A 23,229-nucleotide genomic window follows, 5' to 3' on the forward strand; every position below is an offset into this window, starting at 1 on the left:
ATAAGTATATAGTTTTGCTCATCTGCAGAACGACCCTTCTTGAAGACTGGGACTTCCTCTGCTCTTTTCCAATCATTTGGAACCTGCCGTTCCTCTAGATACTTGCAGTACACGGCTGTTACAAGGCGGGCAAGTTCTTTTGCGTACTCTGTTTAGAATCGAATTGGTATCCCGTCAGGTCCAGTGGACTTTCCTCTGTTGAGTGATTTCAGTTACTTTTCTATTCCTTAGACACTTATTTCGATGTCAGCCATTTTTTCGTTTGTGCGAGGATTTAGAGAAGGAATTGCACTGCGGTCTTCCTCTGTGAAACAGTTTTGTAAACAGGTGTTCAGTGTTTAGCTTTACGCGTGTCATCCTCTGACTCAATGCCATCATCATCCCGGAGTGTCTGGATATGCTGTTCCGAGCCACTTACCGATTTAACGTAAGACCAGAACTTCCTAGGATTTTCTGTCAAGTCGGTACATAGAATTTTACTTTCAAATTCACTGAACGCTTCACGCACAGCCCTCCTTACGCTAACTTTGACATCGTTTAGCTTCTGTTTGTTTGAGAGGTTTTGGCTGCGTTTAAACTTGCAGTGAAGCTCTCTTTGCTTTCGCAGTAGTTTCCTATCTTTGTTGTTGAACCACGTCCCTCACAGTTTTACTCAGCACGTATCTGTGGAAAACACGTTTTACGATTGCCTTGAACTTTTTTCCATAAACACTCAACATTCACCAGGGGCAGCATTATTGATACTCATGGGGCTGTGCCCCCTTGATGTAAAAATCAGGGAGCAGGCCGCATGGTATTGGGTAAAAAAGGAGCAAATTGAAAAAACTAGGGATATTATGGGGGTCAGAGTGGGGGACAAAATATCAGTTAAAAGAAGGGGAATGGAACTCTGGCAAGAAATCTGGGACGGGGATGAGACAGGAAGAAGAACTCACCAACTCTTACCGAACGTTCACGAAAGATTGAGAATGAAGCATTTTCAGCCAAGAAAGAGACTCCTGGACTTCCCCACTGGGCATGGCCCGTACCCGGCATATCTTTGCCGTTTCGGGAAAAGAGCGACGCCATCGGGTGGCTGTGGTGCCGAAATGGGCACACCGGATCACGTGGTCTATGAGTGTCCTTTTTTCGACGGCGTTGCCGCTGACTTAAGAAATTCATTGCCAAACACAGCCACCTTTCACGTTATTAGGGACCCAATCACCTTCACCATCATTGATAAACTGGCCAGCGAGGTATCCGCCAAGGTCCTAAGGGAATACCGTAGGGAGATTGAGTAGTTAGAGAACCAATATGTGACACCACGCACCATCCCATTCCGCCGGGGCAGGATTCGAACCTGCGACCGCAGCAGTCGCGCGGTTCCGGACTGCGCGCCTAGAACCGCGAGACCACCGCGGCGTGGCCATGAAATAGTAGGTTTATACAATGGCTATCCACACAGTACATTACGTTTAGGAATTAAAAACAAATGAAATATTGGAATTTTTTTATTATATACAGATTAAAGCCACACTTAAATACTAATTTTCTACATAGCTGCCATTTGAATTACGGCACTTATCGTAGCGATGGACGAGCTTGGAAATTCCTTCGTCGTAAAATTCGGCCGCCTGTGCCTTCAACCACGTGGTTTCCTCTTCTTGAAGCTGTGCGGCGTCATCAAAACGGTGCATAGCCAACCACTTCTTCATTGCTGGGAATAAGTGGAAGTCGCTCGGTGCCAGGTCGGGACTGTACGGTGGATAAGGAAACAACTCCCACTTAAAAGATTCGAGAACTTCACGAGTGGCATTTGCCGTGTGGGCCCCGGGCGTTGTCGTGAATCAGCAAGATCTTTGAGCCCAACTTCCCCCTGCGCTTGTTTTGTATTGCTCTTCTGAGGTTGTGCAGAGTTTAGCAATACCTTTGAGAGTTTATTGTAGTGCCCCTCTCCAGGAAATACACAAAAATCACACCTTTTCTATCCCAATAGACAGTCGCCATCACCTTCCTTACCGACATTGTCTGCATGCATTTCTTGGGTTTTGGGGGGGCATTTGTGTGCCCCCACTCCATTGACGGCAATTTTGACTGGCAGTTCACATGCTTAACCCATGTTTTTTCACCAGTAACGATGCGATCGAGTAATGAGTCGCCATCTTTCTAGTAAGCGTCCAAAAACGTTAACGCTGCAGCCATTCGCTGATTTTTGTGAATCTCTGTGAAGATTTTTGGTATCCATCTTGCACAAAACTTGTGGTAACCAAGCTTTTCGGTAATGATTTCGTGCAACAAACTTCGTGAAATTTGTGGAAAACTCATACAGAGTTCCGTTATTGTGAAATTACGGTTTTCACGGACCGCGGCATCGACTTTTTCGACAAGTTCGGCAGTCACTATGCTGGGCCTTCCACTTCGCTCTTCGTCGTGAACGTTAGTTCGGCCATTTTTAAATTTTATGACCCATTGACGCACTCCACCTTCAGTGTTTATGTTGTCCCCATACACTTCACAAAGCTGCCGATAGATTTCTATCGGTGTACAGCTTTTTGCGGTCAGAAACCTTATTACAGCACGCACTTGACACTTTGCGGCATTTTCAATTAACACCGACATTTCAAACTGTCACAGTAACTCAACGGAGTACAGCACGAACCTCTCACTAGCACGGCAGGATGCCGACTGAGCGGCGGAATGCCATGACACCAAGATGGCCGCGCTAGACCGGCCACTAACGGACACAAACAGAAACGTAATGTACTTAATGGATAGCTCTCGTATCTTTTACTGGCACACTTGTAACGCTGCAGGATGTAGTTGTTAGTAGAGTAGTTCTAAGTAGACAGCGTGGTAGACTAACTGTAGATAGTTTAGATACCTATAGAACTAACTTCCTGTAGCTGATATTAATAATAGGACATAGAATTTTTGGTATCTGCTGCTAAAATGTAACATTGTATATAATTTCGACCCACTAATGATTTTAGGTGGTGGGTTATGGTGTATAATATTGGTTTTTGATGAAGAAAGATTAATAAAAAAAACACTCAACATAATCAGTGTCGGAACAGAAATTTTCGTTTTGATCTGTTAGGTAGCCTGAAATCTGCTTTCTATTACTCTACCGTTAAAGGGTCATAGAGATTTTATTTCATGTGGTTCATTAAGTGCCACCCCATAGTTGGAGCTTGCGCGGTACGCTGAGTGGCTACGCGGGTGGAATGAGTGTTTTGTGTGGCGCAGGTGATGCTGTGGACGGGCGCGCTGGTGGCTGCCTGGCTGGCGGTCGGCGCGGCGGCCAACTGCGCCACCGGCTGCACCCAGACGACGTTCCGCGCCTACACCGGCTGCCTGCAGAACTGCGGCGCCGACGTCGCCGTCACCAATTGCGACTGCTCCTCCACGGCCTGTACCCGTTGCCCCGGCGACAACACCTGCTGCCAGACCTGCTGCAACACACAACAGGTACTCTACCCTCTTGTCTGCAACAGTTCAACAGCTTTCCTGAGAAAACACTTGCCCGATCTCTACCATTTCGTGCTACAATACTTCTTCTTGCTTCCAGCGAAGGGCGTGTTATGGTGAGCGTACACTTTCGGTTTTCATTTGTCTATATTCTGCTTTCCTTGATGCTCTCCACCACGACATCCTCTTCTGTGCCACACACTCACCCAAATAGTGATACACGAATTGCTACTTTGGTGTCAGCATAAATAGCTGTCAGATTGGAGGGCTAGACCACTACAAGTTAGCGGAGTTAATATTTCAAACAGTATTCACAATTAAATATTAAAGTTCAATAAACCTTTATTTAAATGGTTTCTACACTACTGGTCATTAAAATTGCTACTCCAAGAAGAAATGTAGGTGATAAACGGGGATTCATTGGAGAAATATATTGTACTACAACTGGCATGTCATTACATTTTCACGCTATTTGGGTGCATAGATCCTGAGAAATCAGTACCCAGAACAACCACCTCTGGCCGTAATAATGGTCTTGATACGCCTGGGCATTGAGTCAAACAGAGCTTGGATGGCGTGTACAGTTACAAATGTCCATGCAGCTTCAACACGATACCACAATTCATTAGGAGTAGTGACGGGCGTAATGTGACGAGCCAGTTGCTCGGCCACCATTGATCAAACGTTTTCAGTTGGCGACAGATCTGGAGAATGTGCTGGACAGGGCAGCAGTCGAACATTTTCTGTATCCAAAAAGGCCCTTAGAGGACCTGCAACATGCGGTCGTTAATTATCCTGATGAAATGTAGAGTTTTGCAGGGATCGAATGAAGGGTAGAGCCACGGGTCGTAACACATTTGAAATTTAACGTCCACTGTTGAAAGTGCCGTCAATGCGAACAAGAGGTGACCAAGACGTGTAACCAATGGCACCCCATACCATCACGCTGGGTGATACGCCAGTATGACGATGACGAATACACGCTTCCAATGTTTGTTCACCGCGATGTCGCCAAATACGGATATGACCATCATGATGCTGTAAACAGAACCTGGATTCATCCGAATAAATGACTTTTTGCCATTCGTGCGCCTAGGTTTGTCGTGGACTACACCATCGCAGGCGCTCTTGTCTGTGATGCAGCGTCAAGGGTAACCGCAGCCGTGGTCTCCGTGCTGATAGTCCATGTTGCAGCAAACATCGTCGAACTGATCGTGCAGATGGTTGTTGTCTTGCAGACGTCTGTTGACTCAGAGATCGAGACGTAGCTGGACGATCTGTTACAGCCATGCGGATACGTTGCCTACAATCTCGACTGCTAGTGATACGAGGCCGTTGGGATCCAGCACGGAGTTCCGTATTACCCTCCTGAACTCACCGACTCCATATTGTGCTAACAGTCTCGACCAACGCGAGCAGCAATGTCAGGATACGATAAACCGCAATGGCAGTAGGGTACAGTCCGACCTTTATCAATGTCGGAAACGTGATGGTACGCATTTTCCTCCTTACACGAGGTATCACAACAATGTTTCATCAGGCAAAGCCGGTCAACTGCTGTTTGTGTATAAGAAATCGATTGGAAACTTTCCTCATGTCAGCACGTCGTATTGTTGTCACCAGCGCCAACCTTGTGTGAATGCTCTGAAGAGCTAATCATTTGCATATCACAGCATCTTCTTCCTGTCGGTTAAATTTCACGACTGTAGCACGTCATCTTCGTGGTGTAGCAATTTTAATGGCCAGTAGTATATTTATTGTTATTTGCTACTTACTTATTTATTTATTGTTTTTATTTTTATCTTTATTCAGATCTTGGTTGTAAATCTTTTCCAAAAAATATGAAATCAAATTTTCAGCAAGGATTTTTATATAGTTATCACTGGTGACAGTCAAAACCAGATGGGCCCAATCGCAATAACAGAATCACCCATAAGTACTGACAGACATAGGTAGAAAACGCACAGGCACGAGAGCAGTTACAATCACATCACTGCAACAAACTAAAAATTAAAATTAGAATTGAAATATAAACGGAGCTCTAATAAATACCTTTTCTGAACCAAAGGTAAAACTCCTTAAAATCTTAAACCAAGGCACAGTAGAAATATTGAGGTTAAAACCTACAGACGAGATCGCAGTAATATTTCATTTTTTTAATTTACCAGTTTCGATTTATGTTCAAGTCACCTCAGAATATTTGGCCCCCTATTGGTGCTGGTGTGTCCTCGGTTTCCACCCTCGGGCATGGATGTGTGTGTTGTTCTTAGTACAAGTTATTTTAAGCAGTGTGTAATTCAAGGGACCGATGACCTTAGCAATTTGGTCCCTTAGGAATTCACACACATTTGAACATTTGATCCTCGGTTTACTAGTGACACCACGATCGCACACCGGCACAAGAAAACTGAGGAGTCGCCAGCAGCAGCCATGGGGGGCCAAAAATTCCCAGATGTCTTCAACATAAGCCAAAACTGGTAAAGGAAAAGCATTATATACACACATCGAAAGAAGTTTTCCTTCACCTCGTTCTCAGAACTCCTGAAGATTGACTATGGGTAATGTATCACACACACCGTCCCTGTGACTGTTGAGAGATGTCGTTAAACCCACCCAGAGCTGTAAACAATCATGCATTAGACAGATGGGAGTAGGGATACAAGGCGGGCATCAGGGCATTTTGTTAGTGTGGGTTGCTTTCTTCAGGGGCAGGTATGCACCCCGGGGCAAACCTATTGTTCTCCATTGATTGACAGGTACTTACCCTATTGTTCTGCCAAAAGGATTCTTCCTTTTGATTGAGAAGCACTTAACCTATTGTTCCATCCCCTCCCCCTACCCCCACCCACCTCCCCCACTTGCTGCTACAGGTACACTTTCAGGTCTGAGTTATTGTAATCAGTTCGATTGACTACTTAATTAAATTGATCAATTAATTAACCTCTGCCCCACTGGTAAATCCTCTCACCTCCCCCTCCCCTAACCTCCCCCCAGAAAATGGCAGGAAGTTAAAGTTCCATTGGTACAATGCAACATACCACAGCTACCTCCACAAACCTAAGGTAATGACGGTAAAAAAGGGCACTTGGACTATCTCCACTAACCTAAGTCATCCGACTGCCACCTGTTCCTAGGAATTGGTTGGAAAAGGACTCAGCCTGTATGGACATAAGTCTTTATTTTCAGTCTCTATTTGAACAATTAGAGGCAGTACCACCATCAAGCTTATTCACCCCGAGGTCGGGAGTCCAACTGACGTAGTACACAGTAGTGCCGCCAGAGGGCATTGTGGTCCCTTCTGTGACATAATCCAAAATGGCGGTCTTGTGGTGGAGAGCCAGGATCTCATAACAGGAAATTCAAGGTTGTATTGTTAATTTATAAAGAAATCAGTTTGTGGGGGTTGGATTTCTCTTGCTCATCATTCTCATTTAGAAACATGTCGTTCTTGTAAAAAGTAATTACATGCGCCAAATATGTTGCAAAACCTAATGTTCAGCACTGTACTCTGCATGTGTTATCTTTATGTACTGCCCTTTGACGGCAATTAACCTATAGTTCTATTAAGTGGTCTTCCGTGTCGCCCCCATCTCCTAAAAACTATTGTACCGTCTTTGATACCAAATTTAGTAATTAGTTATGTCCTCCCACCATTTTCTGGTACACTTTTCGATTTTCACATGCTTTTGAATACCTTTTCTGGCGAATTATTCTTTGTCACCCACCCCTTTTAGTAAGGTACTGCATTTTACATAAAAATTATGCAAATTAACCTAGTGTTCTGCACTTAACATGCTGTTCTGCCCCATGTCAGCCACTCATGCACACCTTCCCCTAAACTATTGTACCGCTAACACTACATTGATATATAAAACTCATGCGAATTACATAATTCGATATTCTTCACGTGTATGGGGTAGTTTTTTTTTTATTCGCAGCATCCTATTCGTCAGTGAAATCGATGGAATATAGTTTAAACAAAAGATCGCTAGTAAAAAACACATCCTGTCACTCGACAACTGACGCCAACGCCGCCTCCGACTCCGCACAGGTGTTTGTTCGGGTTCCACAAGCATGAGGCGGTGGCATCTCTTTCATGCATGACACCGAGAAATTCTTGACCAAATACATGTTCACATAGGCACCGTTACTGACGCGATGACACATAGCTGTGATGCAGGTCCAGTGCTGACAGAGAAGTTCCAATGCTTCCCAGAATAAAACAGGGTGCATTCTTCCTTGCATTTCTAACGGGACAGCAAATCTGTCATTGAATTTACCCATCAAACTACTGCTGCTGCCAGAGTGGGAGTACCATCGGCCATTGTTTTCTGCAGGTAACACTTTCAGCGGCAAAAACTATTTTGTAGACATCATCATATTGCGTCGGCAGTTAAACCCTGCAAAAGTTGTCAACAGATCATGAGATACAAACAAAACACACAAGAATTTTGGGAACAAAGAACATATTTACCAGTTTGACTACAATTAAATATTACGACTGCTGCTGCAGTCCGACACCGATCGATGTACAAGTAATGTCTCCTCTTGACGGCTGTGGTTCTGGAACGAATCGCTGTTTCTATAGCCCACATAATTTTCCACGTAAAAATCTCTCTCATCCCCTCGCAATTATCGATGCGCTGAATCCATGCATCCCTCAGGGTAGAACACACACTCGTTTTCTCTGCTCATGCCACAACATTAGCCACAACAACATTACAGTGTAATATATACGCATTTTACAGAAATAGTGCTATTATCTTTTACATCTATGTAGCTCCCAAAAAAGTTATGGTATGCCTACACTCACATCAGCTATATGTCTCAATTATCCTGTCCTAGGAAATTATCTGACAAAGTCTTCGAATCAGCGCTGCTGCATCCTGTCAAGATTCTCTCAAACAAATGTTATGAAGGACAGGCGTCCAGAACTATGTGATAATGAATACCGCACCTGCGGACATAATGCTTGGAAACAGATCACGGAAGTGGGTTGGTGTACTGTAATCAATATTACTATCAATAGAGCAACAAGGAGAATGCGAGGGTACGCTTAGGGGTGTCGATGAGGGGACATATTGTCACAACCATATTGCCCATCCTGTTTGTACACTATAGCAGGTCAAGTTGAACATTTGCATTGCTAGATTGTGCAGCTGTTTTTACGTCATTTGTATAGCTATTGGCTGTCAGACACTTGTACATATACCTCGAAGACAGCATAACCACATGCACCGTAGGTATACTTCTAACTGCACTAGACATTTCCCACGAGGTCGGGTGGTTATCCTCTCCCGACGCATGACCAGAGAGACCTCAGTGGACTGAAGTCACTCTCAGAACTGTTGTCCAAAGGCTGGATCGGTTCCCCTCGACACAAGGACGTTTTTTTTTCAATGCCTATCTCCAGACTCTGGAGATTACAGGAACACATGTATTTTCACATGGTTTGCCAGAATATTATACCATTCATGCCATAATTCTCGATATCACGCACATATCAGAATCCTAACAGATCGCTCGTGCAACATAATTCTGAAAACATAGACTGGGAATTACTGCTCTACAAACCCGAAACTTTAGGAAGGTGGAGCGTGCCGTAAACCACCGAGCGACTAGGAACTTACCCCGTCTGTGAAGACCTTTACGTGAAAAAAATTGAAAACGGAAACTAGAGCCGATATTTCCACTCATGAGTACCGATGTCGGTGATGTAAAAGCTTGCAAATCATCCCTATAAGTTACAAAGTCAACTGAGGTGTTCTGATATCTAGAGAACTAGCAAACGTGTCTTCCACCTGCTAGATCCACACACCACAATCGATGTTCTCTCAACTAAATAAAGGCGCCAAATGTACAGAAGCAGTCAACTGAACAATTTACATGGGAGGGGGTAACGGTACAGCGCAAGAACACGTCCATGTTGAATCTTCTCAAATTTCCACGCGATCACGAAAGCTCTCCAACATATACTAAGTATTAGTTCGCTATTCGGCCGTCTAGAGAATAACACAATTAAGTCAGCTATATTCCTACACCCGAACAGGCCTGTGCATTCGGACTGCTCCTACCATTAGCTGGAAACGTGAATTGTTCACGCCACAGGTCAATGGCGCTGCACACCAAGCACGCATAGACAGAGTTGTAAGAAAAAAAGAAAGAAACGGCCTCATATGTATTTCATTACTATACATACAACTGAATGTTACGATTTCAGTGTCAGTTGAACGACATTCGACAATGAGCGAAGTATCAGAAAAACTCCGTGCTGACGGCTGTCGCTATGGAACTAGAAACATCGGTACCATTCCTATGACTTGACATACAAACCTTTTCTATCTCAGTACTTCACGTCAAATCCATACCCTTCTTACGACTGGACATAGTCATTTTCTTTGAGCATGTTGGAACACAAACATATAGTTTATAAGCCTACTTCGCAAGGCGATCCTATCGCATACCCCATACTACTAAGTATAATATTTCATCAATAAAGGATACGAAATTATGCTGACCTAAAATCAACGATAGATGGACTTGTCTCATAAGTTTTTCATGCGAGTGCTACCACCACGTCTTAGAAAGAGAAGCGTAATCACCTTACAAACCACTACAGGTTAAAAAAAAAAACACAACCATAATACCATCACAAGCGGTGTTGGTTCTACAGGTGCACACAAGTATCCATGTTAAAAGCTATATCAGCTTTATAAATCTACGTACGACATTACCTACGAATGACGTGGTTTCTCTAAACAAATACCGTGACAGTGAGTATAGACGGTGATAGCCGGAGTGTATATTATCACACCAGCAGTGCTGGTACACGTCGCCGACGGTGCACCCTCGTTATAAAATTACCCGTAGGAGGATGATCGTATCTTGCGAACTATACTGTAAGTCGCAGGAGACGCTCTCTGCGATCCTGTCTCATTGTTTGAACCATAATTTTTTTCTGCTCTAACACGCTTTCTACAGTGCCAAACATTTTGTTTTTCCGCCACGACTTCGAGGTCTGTGTCAGGTTCTAAGCTGGCATTAACATGCTCTGATCCATGGCCTCTCTCACAAATCTAGCCATCCCACAGTGTAAATCGTGTCGCTACTGCTGCTATCATAACAAACCATACACAATGGATGATTTTAAATAAAAGTGAATTACAACATAAGGAAATTGGACAGTTTTGCAGCATAGTGGGGAGTTTACAAACCACAGTCCCAAGGTGATTCACGAGCTCTACATTTAAACTCATCTGTCACAGTGCCGGAATAGCTGTTGGCTCGGCTTTCCATTTCGACTGATTCCTCATACTGCTGCCATGTACGCGATCACTGTTTCGGTGCTAGCCATCCTCAGAAGGTATTGCCCCTCCACAAAACTCTTTCTCCAATTCAAATAAGCGATGTCAGTCAATCATTATGTGGTAACCAACAGCGTGCCAGTGGACGGATGGAATGGAAAAGACACCGCCGATGAACTGAAATAATAAGCGAAAAAACTACTTTCTTAAAACATTGGCTCTGTGTGGTACGAGCACAATTTAGCTTTCCAGAGACGTATAGTGTCCACTGTTCAGATCCGATCACGGTTAAGAAATTATAGCATGTACCAGACCCTATATCCCTTAGAAGCTTATCCCATTATCACATCGGTAAGAGAAAGGGACAAATACTGGATGTATCCCTATTTTTCACTGAACATACACGGTCCAGTCACATTAAAGAGGCTATCGTCTACCTTAGACGGCGGATTTGTAAAATGTGAATTATCCGCTTTTCTCACTGAGGTCTACAATTGCTATAGCGAAGGGACTGCTTACAGTTGTGCTTGGGCCACACAGCACTTCTCCCTAAATAATGTTCTTAAAGCTTTTTCATTAAGTGACACTATACTGCAGCCCATAAATTGCGTTCCCAACACATCCAAAAAGGCTTACTGCTTACACTGTCATCACGTCGTCAGCGTAACAGTTCTTTAAGTGAACGTTTCTCGCAGTCACTCCGCGTCCAACCTATGTTACAATCTACTTCAGACTTTGTACTCATTTTCTCTTTCGGCACAGTTTTCTATTACCACTCAGACTACTTGCCTGAAATTATACAATGCAAGGTACATAACGTTGCCTGGGTGTCTACTCGCAACATGTATCAAATCGTTTTTAGTCATTACAATAAAGTTATTTCGTAATATTATAACTGATCATCATTCACAATAAAGTAAATGGAGATATTTACGTTCTTTATTAAAGAACGTCCTTGAAAAATATATTCTATGTTCCAGTGCTATACTGTCATCTATATACACTTCTGGAAATTGAAATAAGAACACCGTGAATTCATTGTCCCAGGAAGGGGAAATTTTATTCACACATTCCTGGGGTCAGATACATCACATGATCACACTGACAGAACCACAGGCACATAGACACAGGCAACAGAGCATGCACAATGTCGGCACTAGTACAGTGTATATCCACCTTTCGCAGCAATGCAGGCTGCTATTCTCCCATGGAGACGATCGTAGAGATGCTCGATGTACTCCTGTGGAACGGCTTGCCATGCCATTTCCACCTGGCGCCTCAGTTGGACCAGCGTTCGTGCTGGACGCGCAGACCGCGTGAGACGACGCTTCATCCAGTCCCAAACATGCTCAATGGGGGACAGATCCGGAGATCTTGCTGGCCAGGGTAGTTGACTTACACCTTCTAGAGCACGTTGGGTGGCACGGGATACATGCGGACGTGCATTGTCCTGTTGGAACAGCAAGTTCCCTTGCCGGTCTAGGAATGGTAGAACGATGGGTTCGATGACGGTTTGGATGTACCGTGCACTATTCAGTGTCCCTTCGACGATCACCAGAGGTGTACGGCCAGTGTAGGAGATCGCTCCCCACACCATGATGCCGGGTGTTGGCCCTGTGTGCCTCGGTCGTATGCAGTCCTGATTGTGGCGCTCACCTGCACGGCGCCAAACATGCATACGACCATCATTGGCACCAAGGCAGAAGCGACTCTCATCGCTGAAGACGACACGTCTCCATTCGTGCCTCCATTCACGCCTGTCGCGACACCACTGGAGGCGGGCTGCACGATGTTGGGGCGTGAGCGGAAGATGGCCTAACGGTGTGCGGGACCATAGCTCAGCTTCATGGAGACGGTTGCGAATGGTCCTCACCGACACCCCAGGAGCCACAGTGTCCCTCATTTGCTGGGAAGTGGCGGTGCGGTCCCCTACGGCACTGCGTAGGATCCTACGGTTTTGGCGTGCATCCGTGCGTCGCTGCGGTCCGGTCCCAGGTCGACGGGCACGTGCACCTTCCGCCGACCACTGGCGACAACATCGATGTACTGTGGAGACCTCACACCCCACGTGTTGAGCAATTCGGCGGTCCGTCCACCCGGCCTCCCGCATACCCACTATACGCCCTCGCTCAAAGTCCGTCAACTGCACATACGGTTCACGTCCACGCTGTCGCGGCATGCTACCAGTGTTAAAGACTGCGATGGAGCTCCGTATGCCACGGCAAACTGTCTGACACTGACGGCGGCGGTGCACAAATGGTGCGCAGCTAGCGCCATTCGACGGCCAACACCGCGGTTCCTGGTGTGTCCGCTGTGCCGTGCGTGTGATCATTGCTTGTACAGCCCTCTCGCAGTGTCCGGAGCAAGTATGGTGGGTCTGACACACCGGTGTCAATGTGTTCTTTTTTCCATTTCCAGGAGTGTAATCTTCTTGTCAGTGTTTTCCATATATTGGTTTCTCCGCCGATTTTGCTGATGACCAGTTCATTTTCAATCATCAGTGCAGTCCACTCCACTTCAGCATACTTCTGTAACAGGTCATTTCTACTGCTCCTGTTCTTTCCACTCTCCGTGCCACATTTCCATCAATTCTGTGCACCTGACGTACGTTCTCAGAAACTTCGTTTTAAAATTAAGACGAGTGTTTGACCAGTGAAAATTACTCCTATAGGACCACAAGAAATTGCGAATATCTTTTTATTTATTTAAAAGACTGACTGGGAAGCAGTGTACCAGCTGCCTCATTCTACGTTCCTCAGAATCTTTGAAATGTTTCCCCAAAATTTTGGCATGTTAACGTATTCTAAAAAGCGCCTTTTTTAACACACAGCTCACATCAAACTGGCACTAGGTCATGAAGAATAACTCACTCACACTCATTGATCCATTGCTATATCCAATCGCAACTGCCCTTTCTCGCTCACTTATTCAGCCCAACTCTTTGTCCTTATCTCTTTGGTTTCTCTGTCATTGTCTCTTGTGCACAGCCACAGTCCCCTCCATCCTATCCTACGGCTACAGTCTCTTCTCACTGTCATTTGCCGCATGGGGTAGCCGCGCGGTCTGAGGCACCTTGTCACGGTCCGTGCGGCTCGTGAGATTCGAGTCCTTCCTCGGGCATGGTTGTGTGCGTTGTCCATAGCGTAAGGTAGTTTAAGGTAGATTAAGTATTGTGTAAGCTTAGTGATCGATAACCGAAGCAGTTTGGTCCCTTATCTTGCCACAAATTTTTTTCACCGTCTTTGTTTTCCTCTTGTTCTCTCTTAATGCTAATATCTCATTCCTTCCTTCCTACTGTTGCTGTTTCTTCTCACGATCTCTATCTTCCCTGTCATATACTCTGTCGCTCTTTATCACTGGGTCTCCCCCACTTCCACTTTCTTCCCCCCCCCCCCCCCCAATTTCCCTCCGCAATGTCACTGTCACCTTCACTCATTTCCTTTCGCTGTTCTGTCACTGTCAACTATGTTTCACTGTCTCTATGTCCCACTCTTTCTCCCGAACTGCCATTGTGTCCCTCGCTGCTTCTATAACAACATAACCACTGTCTGCTGTGCCACGCGGAATGGCGGCGCGATTAGAGGCGCCATGTCACTAATTGTGCGGCTCCTCCCGCGGGAGGTTCAAGTCAGCAGTGTTTGAGTCTAGGGTCCGGTGACCTCAGCAGTTTGGTCCCTTAGGAATTCACACACATTTGAACATTTGAACTGTCTGCTGTCTTCCAGTATGTATTACTTTTCCGTCTATTTACCGTGCCACTGTCTTCTTCCGTCTCAGCACAAAAAGGAGCGAATATGTGCGCATTCTAAAATCTATGGGAAAATGTTTAAAGGTGATGACGAGGGCAGAATGACGCAGCTGGTACTCCACTTTTCAGTCAGAGGTTTTTTTTTTTTGAATAAAGAGGAACGTATTCGCATTTTTTGCTCTCCAATAGGAATATTTTTCATTGGTTCCTTTCTTTTCCTGCTGCAGCAACTATATGAAAAGAAATGTATTGGTCAGTAAAATTTAGATATTTTACTTACGTGAAATTAAAATAACGCAAAACTAATTTTACACCTGAGTCAGGATTTCAGATGCAAAAACACTTTGTGTGTGCTTCAGTATTTTAACATGATGTTCTCCCATGATAAAGAAGACATTTTATAGCATATTTCTTCGTCCTACAGCACTTTATAAACTACGTTTTCACCTCGTGGAATTTTACGTGCGTATTTCACGTGTACTATTAGGATACTTACGATCGACTGTATGGCGAAAACGGATAAAGATAGGAGGAAAATTTTCACGAATGTTTGAGATGTATCTTACGAATACACTGTATATTTTTCTAAAATTAAATTCTCTACAACTTCTATTGAAAACCTTGTGCAATTGTATGGAATTTAAAAAACAAATTGGGCCAAATAGTTAATAAATTAAAAACTTAACGAAATTATTTCTTTGCTTCTCTGGATGTTTTGGAAAACTATTGAAAACTTCAGCCATCTGCTGTGCATAGCTGTCTTGGAATCTTAGGCTGCGTTTTAGTCCGGTGGTGACAGCGAAAATGTAATACGAATCCCTTTTCCGTAGTTTTCCTAGTAACCGCCCATGAACTAATGGTACATCCGTAAGTACCATGAAACCTACCGCAGATCACATCAAATACAAAAAGAACTAATCGATTTGCATCGTTTGCCTAAGCAGGAGGAAATGTGTAACGTTCATACCCGGATTGTGTGCTGTAGGATAGTGACATTAAGACGATCCTTCTGCTGCGTATAAAAATGATCCATAACCCAAGGGCTGTCCAAAACATGTGACAATACCTTTTTATCACTAGTAGAAACCGAGACGTGAGTATCGAAAAAATCCTTTTTTTATGCGCGGCGTTTTGGAATATGGTACGAATGTTGTCGCAAGCACACCGATCACAGTAGCCTATTTTTTAGCAAGAAATGTTTCTTATATCACTCTTTATCACCTGTTGCTTCTCTTCGTCTACTTTGTGGTCCCCATTTTTGATGTCAAGCTTACTACTAATTTCATTCCTTCTGATCCTTATTTTGTTATTCATTGTCGTATTATCGTACTTAGTCTGTGTTCATTATGCCATTTCCCCTAAATTTCCATCCGACTCCTGTACCTTTCTTTTATTCCCGACAGTGCTTCATCGATCCACAGATTGTGCAGTAGAGGGGAGCGGCCACCTTAATCCGGTTTTAATACAAACAATGCTTACTTGGTCTTTCATTCTTATGTTTCCTCTCTCAGTCTTCCATTATTTTAAGGACGACAAATTGCGTGAAGGTGTCTTGATTTTTCTTAAGTTTAGCCTTTATTAGCACCCACAATGCTGGAACTGGCACTATGGTGCCTTTTTCTTGCCTAGGATTGATCGCCTTACCTCGTAACAAATTCTCAACTTTCTTTTTTTTTTAGATTTTCTGTATGTTTTCGTCTCATAAACTTGATTACACAGGCTGTTAAGTTTATAATGCGCTATTTTACGCATTTGTCTTGCAGTCATATCATAGAGATGGTATTGTTTCGGAAGTCCGATGGATTAATCTTCATTCTCACATACTCTACACACTAGTTTGAATAATCGTTTGTGTGGTTCTTCCAGTTATTATTATTATTGTTATTATTCTAGAAAGCTTGAGACATTATGTAATTCCTCGTCATTTAACTTTTTTATCGCGACACAGGCACTTATTACAGCAGGATAACAATGTCGCATTTAGTGTGTTTAATTATTCGTAGTGCAAAAAAGTTTACTTAGCTATACACGCTTCATAGTGCAAGATGTAACTACTGGAAAACTTTTTAAGTTGGTGTAACTTCCAGTACTCACTCAACTAAAAGCATTTTACAGGCCATCTAATTGAAATAGCCACTCACAATGTTATAATATTAAGTGTGGAGGATAGTATTACAACGCTCTGAATATTTGTGTTGTTCAAATATAAATACCCATAAAATTCCCTAAAGCAACACCTCTGTACCTAAAAAGTTCGATTTCTGTACCATAGATGGTGAAAAGCACAAGGCAGCCTCAGATTAAATTTTATGTCAACCTTGTCAAGTGTCACAAACAGGCAGGCAGCCATTGGCAAGATTGAACGTGCTGACTAGGTATTTTGGTTACTCCAAAAAGTCTTGTCATGCTAACTTCCAGTGCATTTGACTCTCTTCTCTGTATAATTTGGTAGTCATGCTGCATTGCCAAACTCACATTGGTACTTCCTTTGATTTAATAACTGAAACAAAAGAATAACCACAGTCAAGATTGCTATTCCTATGCCTGAATTCGTCAAAAGATTGTCTCTAAAACTGGTCTCAAAGTCAGTCAAAGAACACAGTGACGCCAAGCTAGAAAATTAGGTTCGTCATGCAGTTCAAAACTTTTCTCATCTACTGCTGACGTGTACAGAAAATTGCAAGACACTTCAGTGGAATAGCATATAGAAGCTGACCATTAGTAATATAAATTTATATAGCTAAGAAAGGAGGGCTACTATGTTAAGAAAGTCTGCCAAAAATTATAGCAGTTATGTGCTTGGGTGTCAATCTTGTTGTAGAAAACATTTGCCTTTTCTGCTGATAGTCCCACATATTACAGTAAGGTAGTAATACACACTCATCTAGGGCAAAATTAGGTTTGCTATGATTTCAGCTACCCACTTAAATAGTCAGTCAAATATTTTAGTCTCTCCATGCTTTGCAGTGCAAAACGTTTGTCATCTTCTGCTGATAACGATAAATCAGGTTGCTCCACACTGTAAACTACTGTCCTTGAAAGGGATACTTTCTCAAAGTGTTATACATCAGAGGGGAACTGGAAACTTTGAACTATTTGCTAACACTTACTTTGAGGGTTTTATGTACCGGGGATGTTGTCTACTGCGGTCCGTTTTCCAGCGAAATGGAAAACATGTAATTAGTGTAACATAGTATCAATGTAACAGGGTAAAGTTATAAGAGGGTAATGGGGTAGCAGTAAATGGTCTAATGCTGTTATGGAGCAGTGATGTAATGGTAAATGGTGTAACATTGCTATGGTATAACAGTGCAGTCAGCAATGTGGTAGTGGGTAACGGGTAGTAGGTAACAGGTAATGGTATACAGAGTAACAGTAAAAGTGCAATATGTAATGGCAGATGGGAAATGGAGTAATGGATCACAGTGTAATGGTTCAATATATATTAAAGGGGAAATGGGTAATAGTGTAACAGATAATGGGTTATAAATAACAGTAGTGGTGTAATGGTATGATGGTATAATGTTGTATAACTGTAATGGGATAACAGTGCCATGGGTAACAGGAAAGAGACAATAATGTAATGGTGCAGGGAGGGGGGTAACAGGAGAACATGTGATGGTAAAAGGTTTAATGGTATACTAGATTAACAGGGTAACAGAAAATTGTAAATAGTATAACATTAAATACTGTAATAGTGCAATGCTGTGACAGTTTATGGGGACTGGGTGATAGAGTAATGGTGTAACATTGGACCAGAGTGTTGTAATAAGGGTAAATGGTCAATGGTAAATGTTAAATGGTAAACAGTAAGGTCACTGGGCACTGAGATGGCTCACTTCTCTTCTGGACTCTTTACCCTGCCGCTGTCCACATCACTACCTTCCAAACCCCCTTTATCCATTACCCTTTACATCATTACACAATCACGCACTACCTATTAATCTGTTACCCTTTTACCCCATTTCACTATTGCACAGTTGCACCACTTGCTGTTTCCTATTACCTGATTACCTTTTTCCACCTTCATCTCTTACCAATTACCTGTTCCCCATTACCTTGTTACACCATAACAACATTACCCTACTTCAATGTTCACACCAGTATCCCATTGCCATTTTACCCTATTATGCTGTTAGACCGTCACCTGTTACTCATTTGGATAACAGCCCCCAGTAGCTGACATCCACAGCAGCTGATACCTCAATTTGCAGTAGCTGATAGCCAAAGGAGTCGACTCCCCCATAGAAAATGCTAGCAAACTTCACAGAGTACCCAGATTAACTACGAAGTAAAAAATTTCTGGAAAATGTCCAATTCGAAGGCAGTAGCTTCAGCTGTGTGATAGCCCAATTTAGCATTACCAACAGAAGTTGAGAAATGTTTTATACTGAAAATTAAAAAAAGTACCCTATCAAATAGTCACTATAATGTTTGACTGATTGATTGAAAGTAGGTAGTTGAAAGTGTAGCATCTTTACACTCGTACGTAGACAAATGCGTATTACTACAGTATTGTGACGTTTAGCATTATCAGCAGAAAATGGCAATATTCTGCACTGCAATACAAAGTTAATGTTGTAGCATGGATCCACTGAAATGTCTGCCAGACTTTGAAGGCATCAAAACCCTCTTTTCTTAAGTAAACAAACCTATTACTGCTGAATAAAATATTCTTGGTAAACTTTCCGGGTCAGTCATTAAAACATGAGACAGCATGACAAGTTTACCAAGAACTTTTTAGCTAAGAACTTTGTCATGATAGATTTCGTAGCCATACGTGTATTACTACTGCTCTGTATGCTACTCCATCGACGTGTCATGTAGCTTCCACTGTGTGACAACAGAAGACAACAAAGGTTTGAATTGCAAGATGAAGGTAACACCATAGCATAGAATGTAAAGGTTGGATGGCTTTGGTATCTGTTTTACAAACTAGGTTTTGAGGAATTTAGAGATAGGAATAACATTGTCCACGGTAAGTGCACTTAAAGCTGTAATTTAGGTCAGCATTAGTGCCCGCCTGCGTTTTGAAATGCGGCATATGTGTCACAATACACCAAGCCGATAGTGAAATGCCTTGGATAACACGAACGTAAGACACGGAAAACGCTAAGTCAACGGGTTCAATCTAGCTTTTGCCTGGCTACCTACCTGCGTTGTGACACTTGGCAACCATGCTAGAACTATTCAGATGTGGAAAATAGTTAATTTGAGATAACGTTGTGCCTTACATCATCTACGGTACAGAAACGGAACTTTACACTCACAGAAGTGTTACGTTAAATGTAATTTTTGGATGATTTCTTTGAGCAGTCTAGCACTTTTAAGGACAAGCAAGGTGACCCAGTGTTAATGGTTGTTTCGTTTTAATGGTCCTCAAACTACTTTTAAATATGGAAATACTGTAAGTTATACCTCTTACATAGCGTTTTTGGAAAAATTACTTACGTACATGGCAAAATAAGAAATATTTAGAGCATTCAGCTACTTTTTAACACAGTCAAGGTGGCTAAATTGTGGTAGGCTGTCTCATTTTAATTATCTGTAAAATAATTTTAAGAGTTAAAATACTGCAAGTTACCCCATTTACGAAACATTTAGGATAAATGCTTTTGAACGAGGTGAAAAACATCAGCGTTTAGATACCTTTAAGCATAGCTGAGATGACTACTCTGACGAACTGTTTCATTGTAATGACCTGTAAATTATTTTTAGATGTGGAAATACTGCTAATTAAACACTTTACATGATTTTGAGAAAAAAATACTTTCGAACATGAGAGGGAAAGGAAAAAAAACTGAATGTTCAAATTTGTTGAGCATGGTCAAAAATACTGGAAGTTACTCCTTTCACATAACTTATTTTTATTTTTATGTGGTATAGCTGGGTAATTATAAACATGGTGTGCTTTGACATGGAACGTACTACATTATCAGCTGCTGCAGAAAAAAATCCACCAACCATTTACCAATTTTTAAGTAAACTACCGCGCCATCTTTGATTTTAAATTTTCTGCCAATGCCGTATCTAAGCTTTGAATTTCCCACCGTATGCTGCCGTCTCAAGTTTCTTTTCATTATTTTCCATCAGCTACCATCTAATTTTAAAATTTTCCATCAACATCATCTTTCATTTTTTAAATTTACTTCTATCCACTATTTTTAAATCTAAAATTCCCATCCATCCGGTAGCTTGGATTTTTAAATTTCCCCTCCACCCCCATCTTTGATTTTTGTCGAAAGCAGCGCCGACTAGCGCTGAATTGTGTTCAGGAAACGATGTAACTCTATTACTCCCGACGGTACGCTTCTGGGACGCTATCGGGTGTCAGACCCACACCCAAAAATCTTCGACCAGTAAATTTGGGTGAGTTCTTCGTAGATAACCACCGCCACATGCCTCCACAAACCTAACAGGGTCTTTCTTGTAGAAACCATTCCGCGCAGAATCCTCTACACTGCGTACCAACGGTTAAACAAAACAGTATTACGCTGGTGGCCATAATGTTATGGTTCCTCAGTCTACGTGTGAGTCTCCACAACACCTTTCTATATGAATGAATGCTCAGTATCTTTCACTTTGTGCCTTAAGAGAAATGGCGTCAAAGATCTAGGGTTCTTGCTACTGTTTTCCACAATCCTTTTCGTAAATCAGAATAATTTCTCAGCTTGCACTGAACATATTATTACAACAAATATATCTCTAGCTTGAGGAACATTGACAAAGCAGGTTACACCATATGACAAATGATGTCAGTATATGACTTGCACATTTCTTGACCAAACATAACATCACTCTCAATAGAAGTTCGTTCTCCTTTCCGGTGCCGAAGCTCTGCAGACATGATCATGCACTGAATTTTTGCAAGCTGACTGCCTAAATTTGCTGATACGTGGACAAAGTGTCCACTGTTCTTTATACAGACCATTGACCGAGCGAGGTGGCGCAGTGGTTAGCACACTGGACTCGCATTCGGGAGAACGACGGTTCTATCGCATGTCCGGCCATCCTGATTTAGGTTTTCCGTGATTTCCCTAAATCACTCCAGGCAAATGCCGGGATGGTTCTTTTGAAAGGGCACGGCCGACTTCCTTCCCCGTCCTTCTTTAATCCGATGAGACCGATGACCTCGCAGTTTGGTCTCTTCCCCCAAACAACTCAACCCCAACCCAACAGACCATTTGTCACAACTAAGGAAAGAGAATGAAATGGAACAATTTGCTACAACTGCAGAACAGTCCCGTCATGAAATTTCTCTTTTGTTGTTGCACACCAACAGTAAAAAATGATTAGTACAACTTTCGTAAAATGAGGTCGTTATCTGGGCTGTCTGCAGTGTTACTCTTTCTCTTGTGGATATTTCAGAGACCTAACTAGCGCTGGTGAAGACGATATAGGTATTTACTGTATTAGAAATTATAAGTATGGCTTGCGCGGTGAACACATTGTTTTTGTACTGCGTAAGTGAAATTGTCAACCTGTGACTCATTTAGAATGAATCACTAATATCGTGAATACAAGTAACTTTCTAGAGCTCTACACGAAACTAAAGACAAATGTTAAACAGTCAGAATGTTAGAACGTTCATTAACAACATTTACATTACAAGAATATATGAGGGTGACATTTCTTCCCATTTTACAATATTTTAGAAGCCATTATGTACACGACTAAATTTTTTTATTTGCAGACCATGACCTGATGAAACATTAATACAATTTGACATTTCTCTTTACGATTATATAAGGGGCGATCAGAAAGTTTCCGTTTGATTGTGTAGCTGCAGCGTGCATGCAACTTAGCGCGACTTCGCTACGGGTATGTAAGCACCGATATGTAGGCAGGAGGTTAGCCTAGCATTCGTGTCTTTCCGAAGTCCGTGCGATGAATGCGGTGACGCGGACTGTAGCGAGGTTACTACCAAATGCGTCCAAACGGGACCAACGAGTCGTTATGTTTATCTTGGCTGCCAGAGGGTAAGGAGAACGAATGATGCGTTTGGTGCAGCATATCTATCGAAAACCACAGTTGTGGGATAGTGTGTCAAGGGGTGCTGCTGTTTCATGATAACGCACTACCCTTTATGGCTCATGTCTTAATGCAGAAGCTAAGCCAACTCAAGTCGGAGACCCTTGAGCACCTGCCCTATAGTCCGGATGTGTCTCCATTCGATTATCACGTCTTCGGTACCTCAAAAAAGGTCTTGAAGCATCGACGATTCTTGGTTGACGAGAATGCCATCTGGCAGTTACGGACTTCTTCACGCAGCAGGACACCGTGTTTTATCAAACAGGTAGTTTCAGCCTGGTGCGTATGTGGGATGATTACGTCAATTCTCACGGCGATTGTTTGTGACTGGCATACCGATTCTAGCCTGTGAGGCCTTCATACGGAAACTATTTCATTGCCCCCTTACAGTTTTGACAACATTATAATAGAACCTGAACTCCATCTCAGAATATTGCTTACCAATTAAAGATCCGTATTCAGGCATCTAACATGTGAAAGAAACAGTATAATTTTAAATCAATTACCAGTGTCGGAAGTTTGTGAACGAACTTTTGGGCAACCTGTAGCTGCCGAGATGGCCTTTCGTAATCTAGTGGCGCAAGAATGCGTTCAGATGCATTGAACGTCTCCAGAAGGATTCGTGGCTCACGTTAGGTCATATACATGTGGTCAGTACACTACTGGCCTTTAAAATTGCTACACCAAGAAGAAATGCAA

The 23,229-nt window shown here is 42.7% G+C and overlaps 1 protein-coding gene across 3 annotated transcripts in view; it reads left to right on the top strand.

Moving 5' to 3' along the window:
- The window catches only part of LOC126344047 (uncharacterized), a 524,480-nt gene that overhangs the window by 47,571 nt on the left and 453,680 nt on the right, over window positions 1-23,229 (top strand). For all 3 annotated transcript variants that reach the window (XR_007565159.1, XM_050001989.1, XM_050001991.1), the window contains exon 2: window positions 3,226-3,447. Coding sequence is in view for 2 of the 3 variants with exons in the window: in XM_050001989.1 (XP_049857946.1) it covers window positions 3,226-3,447 (222 nt within the window). In the remaining variant the exon portion in view is untranslated. The remainder of the gene's footprint in view (window positions 1-3,225; window positions 3,448-23,229) is intronic.

Source organism: Schistocerca gregaria, chromosome 1 (assembly GCF_023897955.1).
Source record: "Schistocerca gregaria isolate iqSchGreg1 chromosome 1, iqSchGreg1.2, whole genome shotgun sequence".
Classification (NCBI taxonomy): Eukaryota; Metazoa; Arthropoda; class Insecta; order Orthoptera; family Acrididae; genus Schistocerca; species Schistocerca gregaria.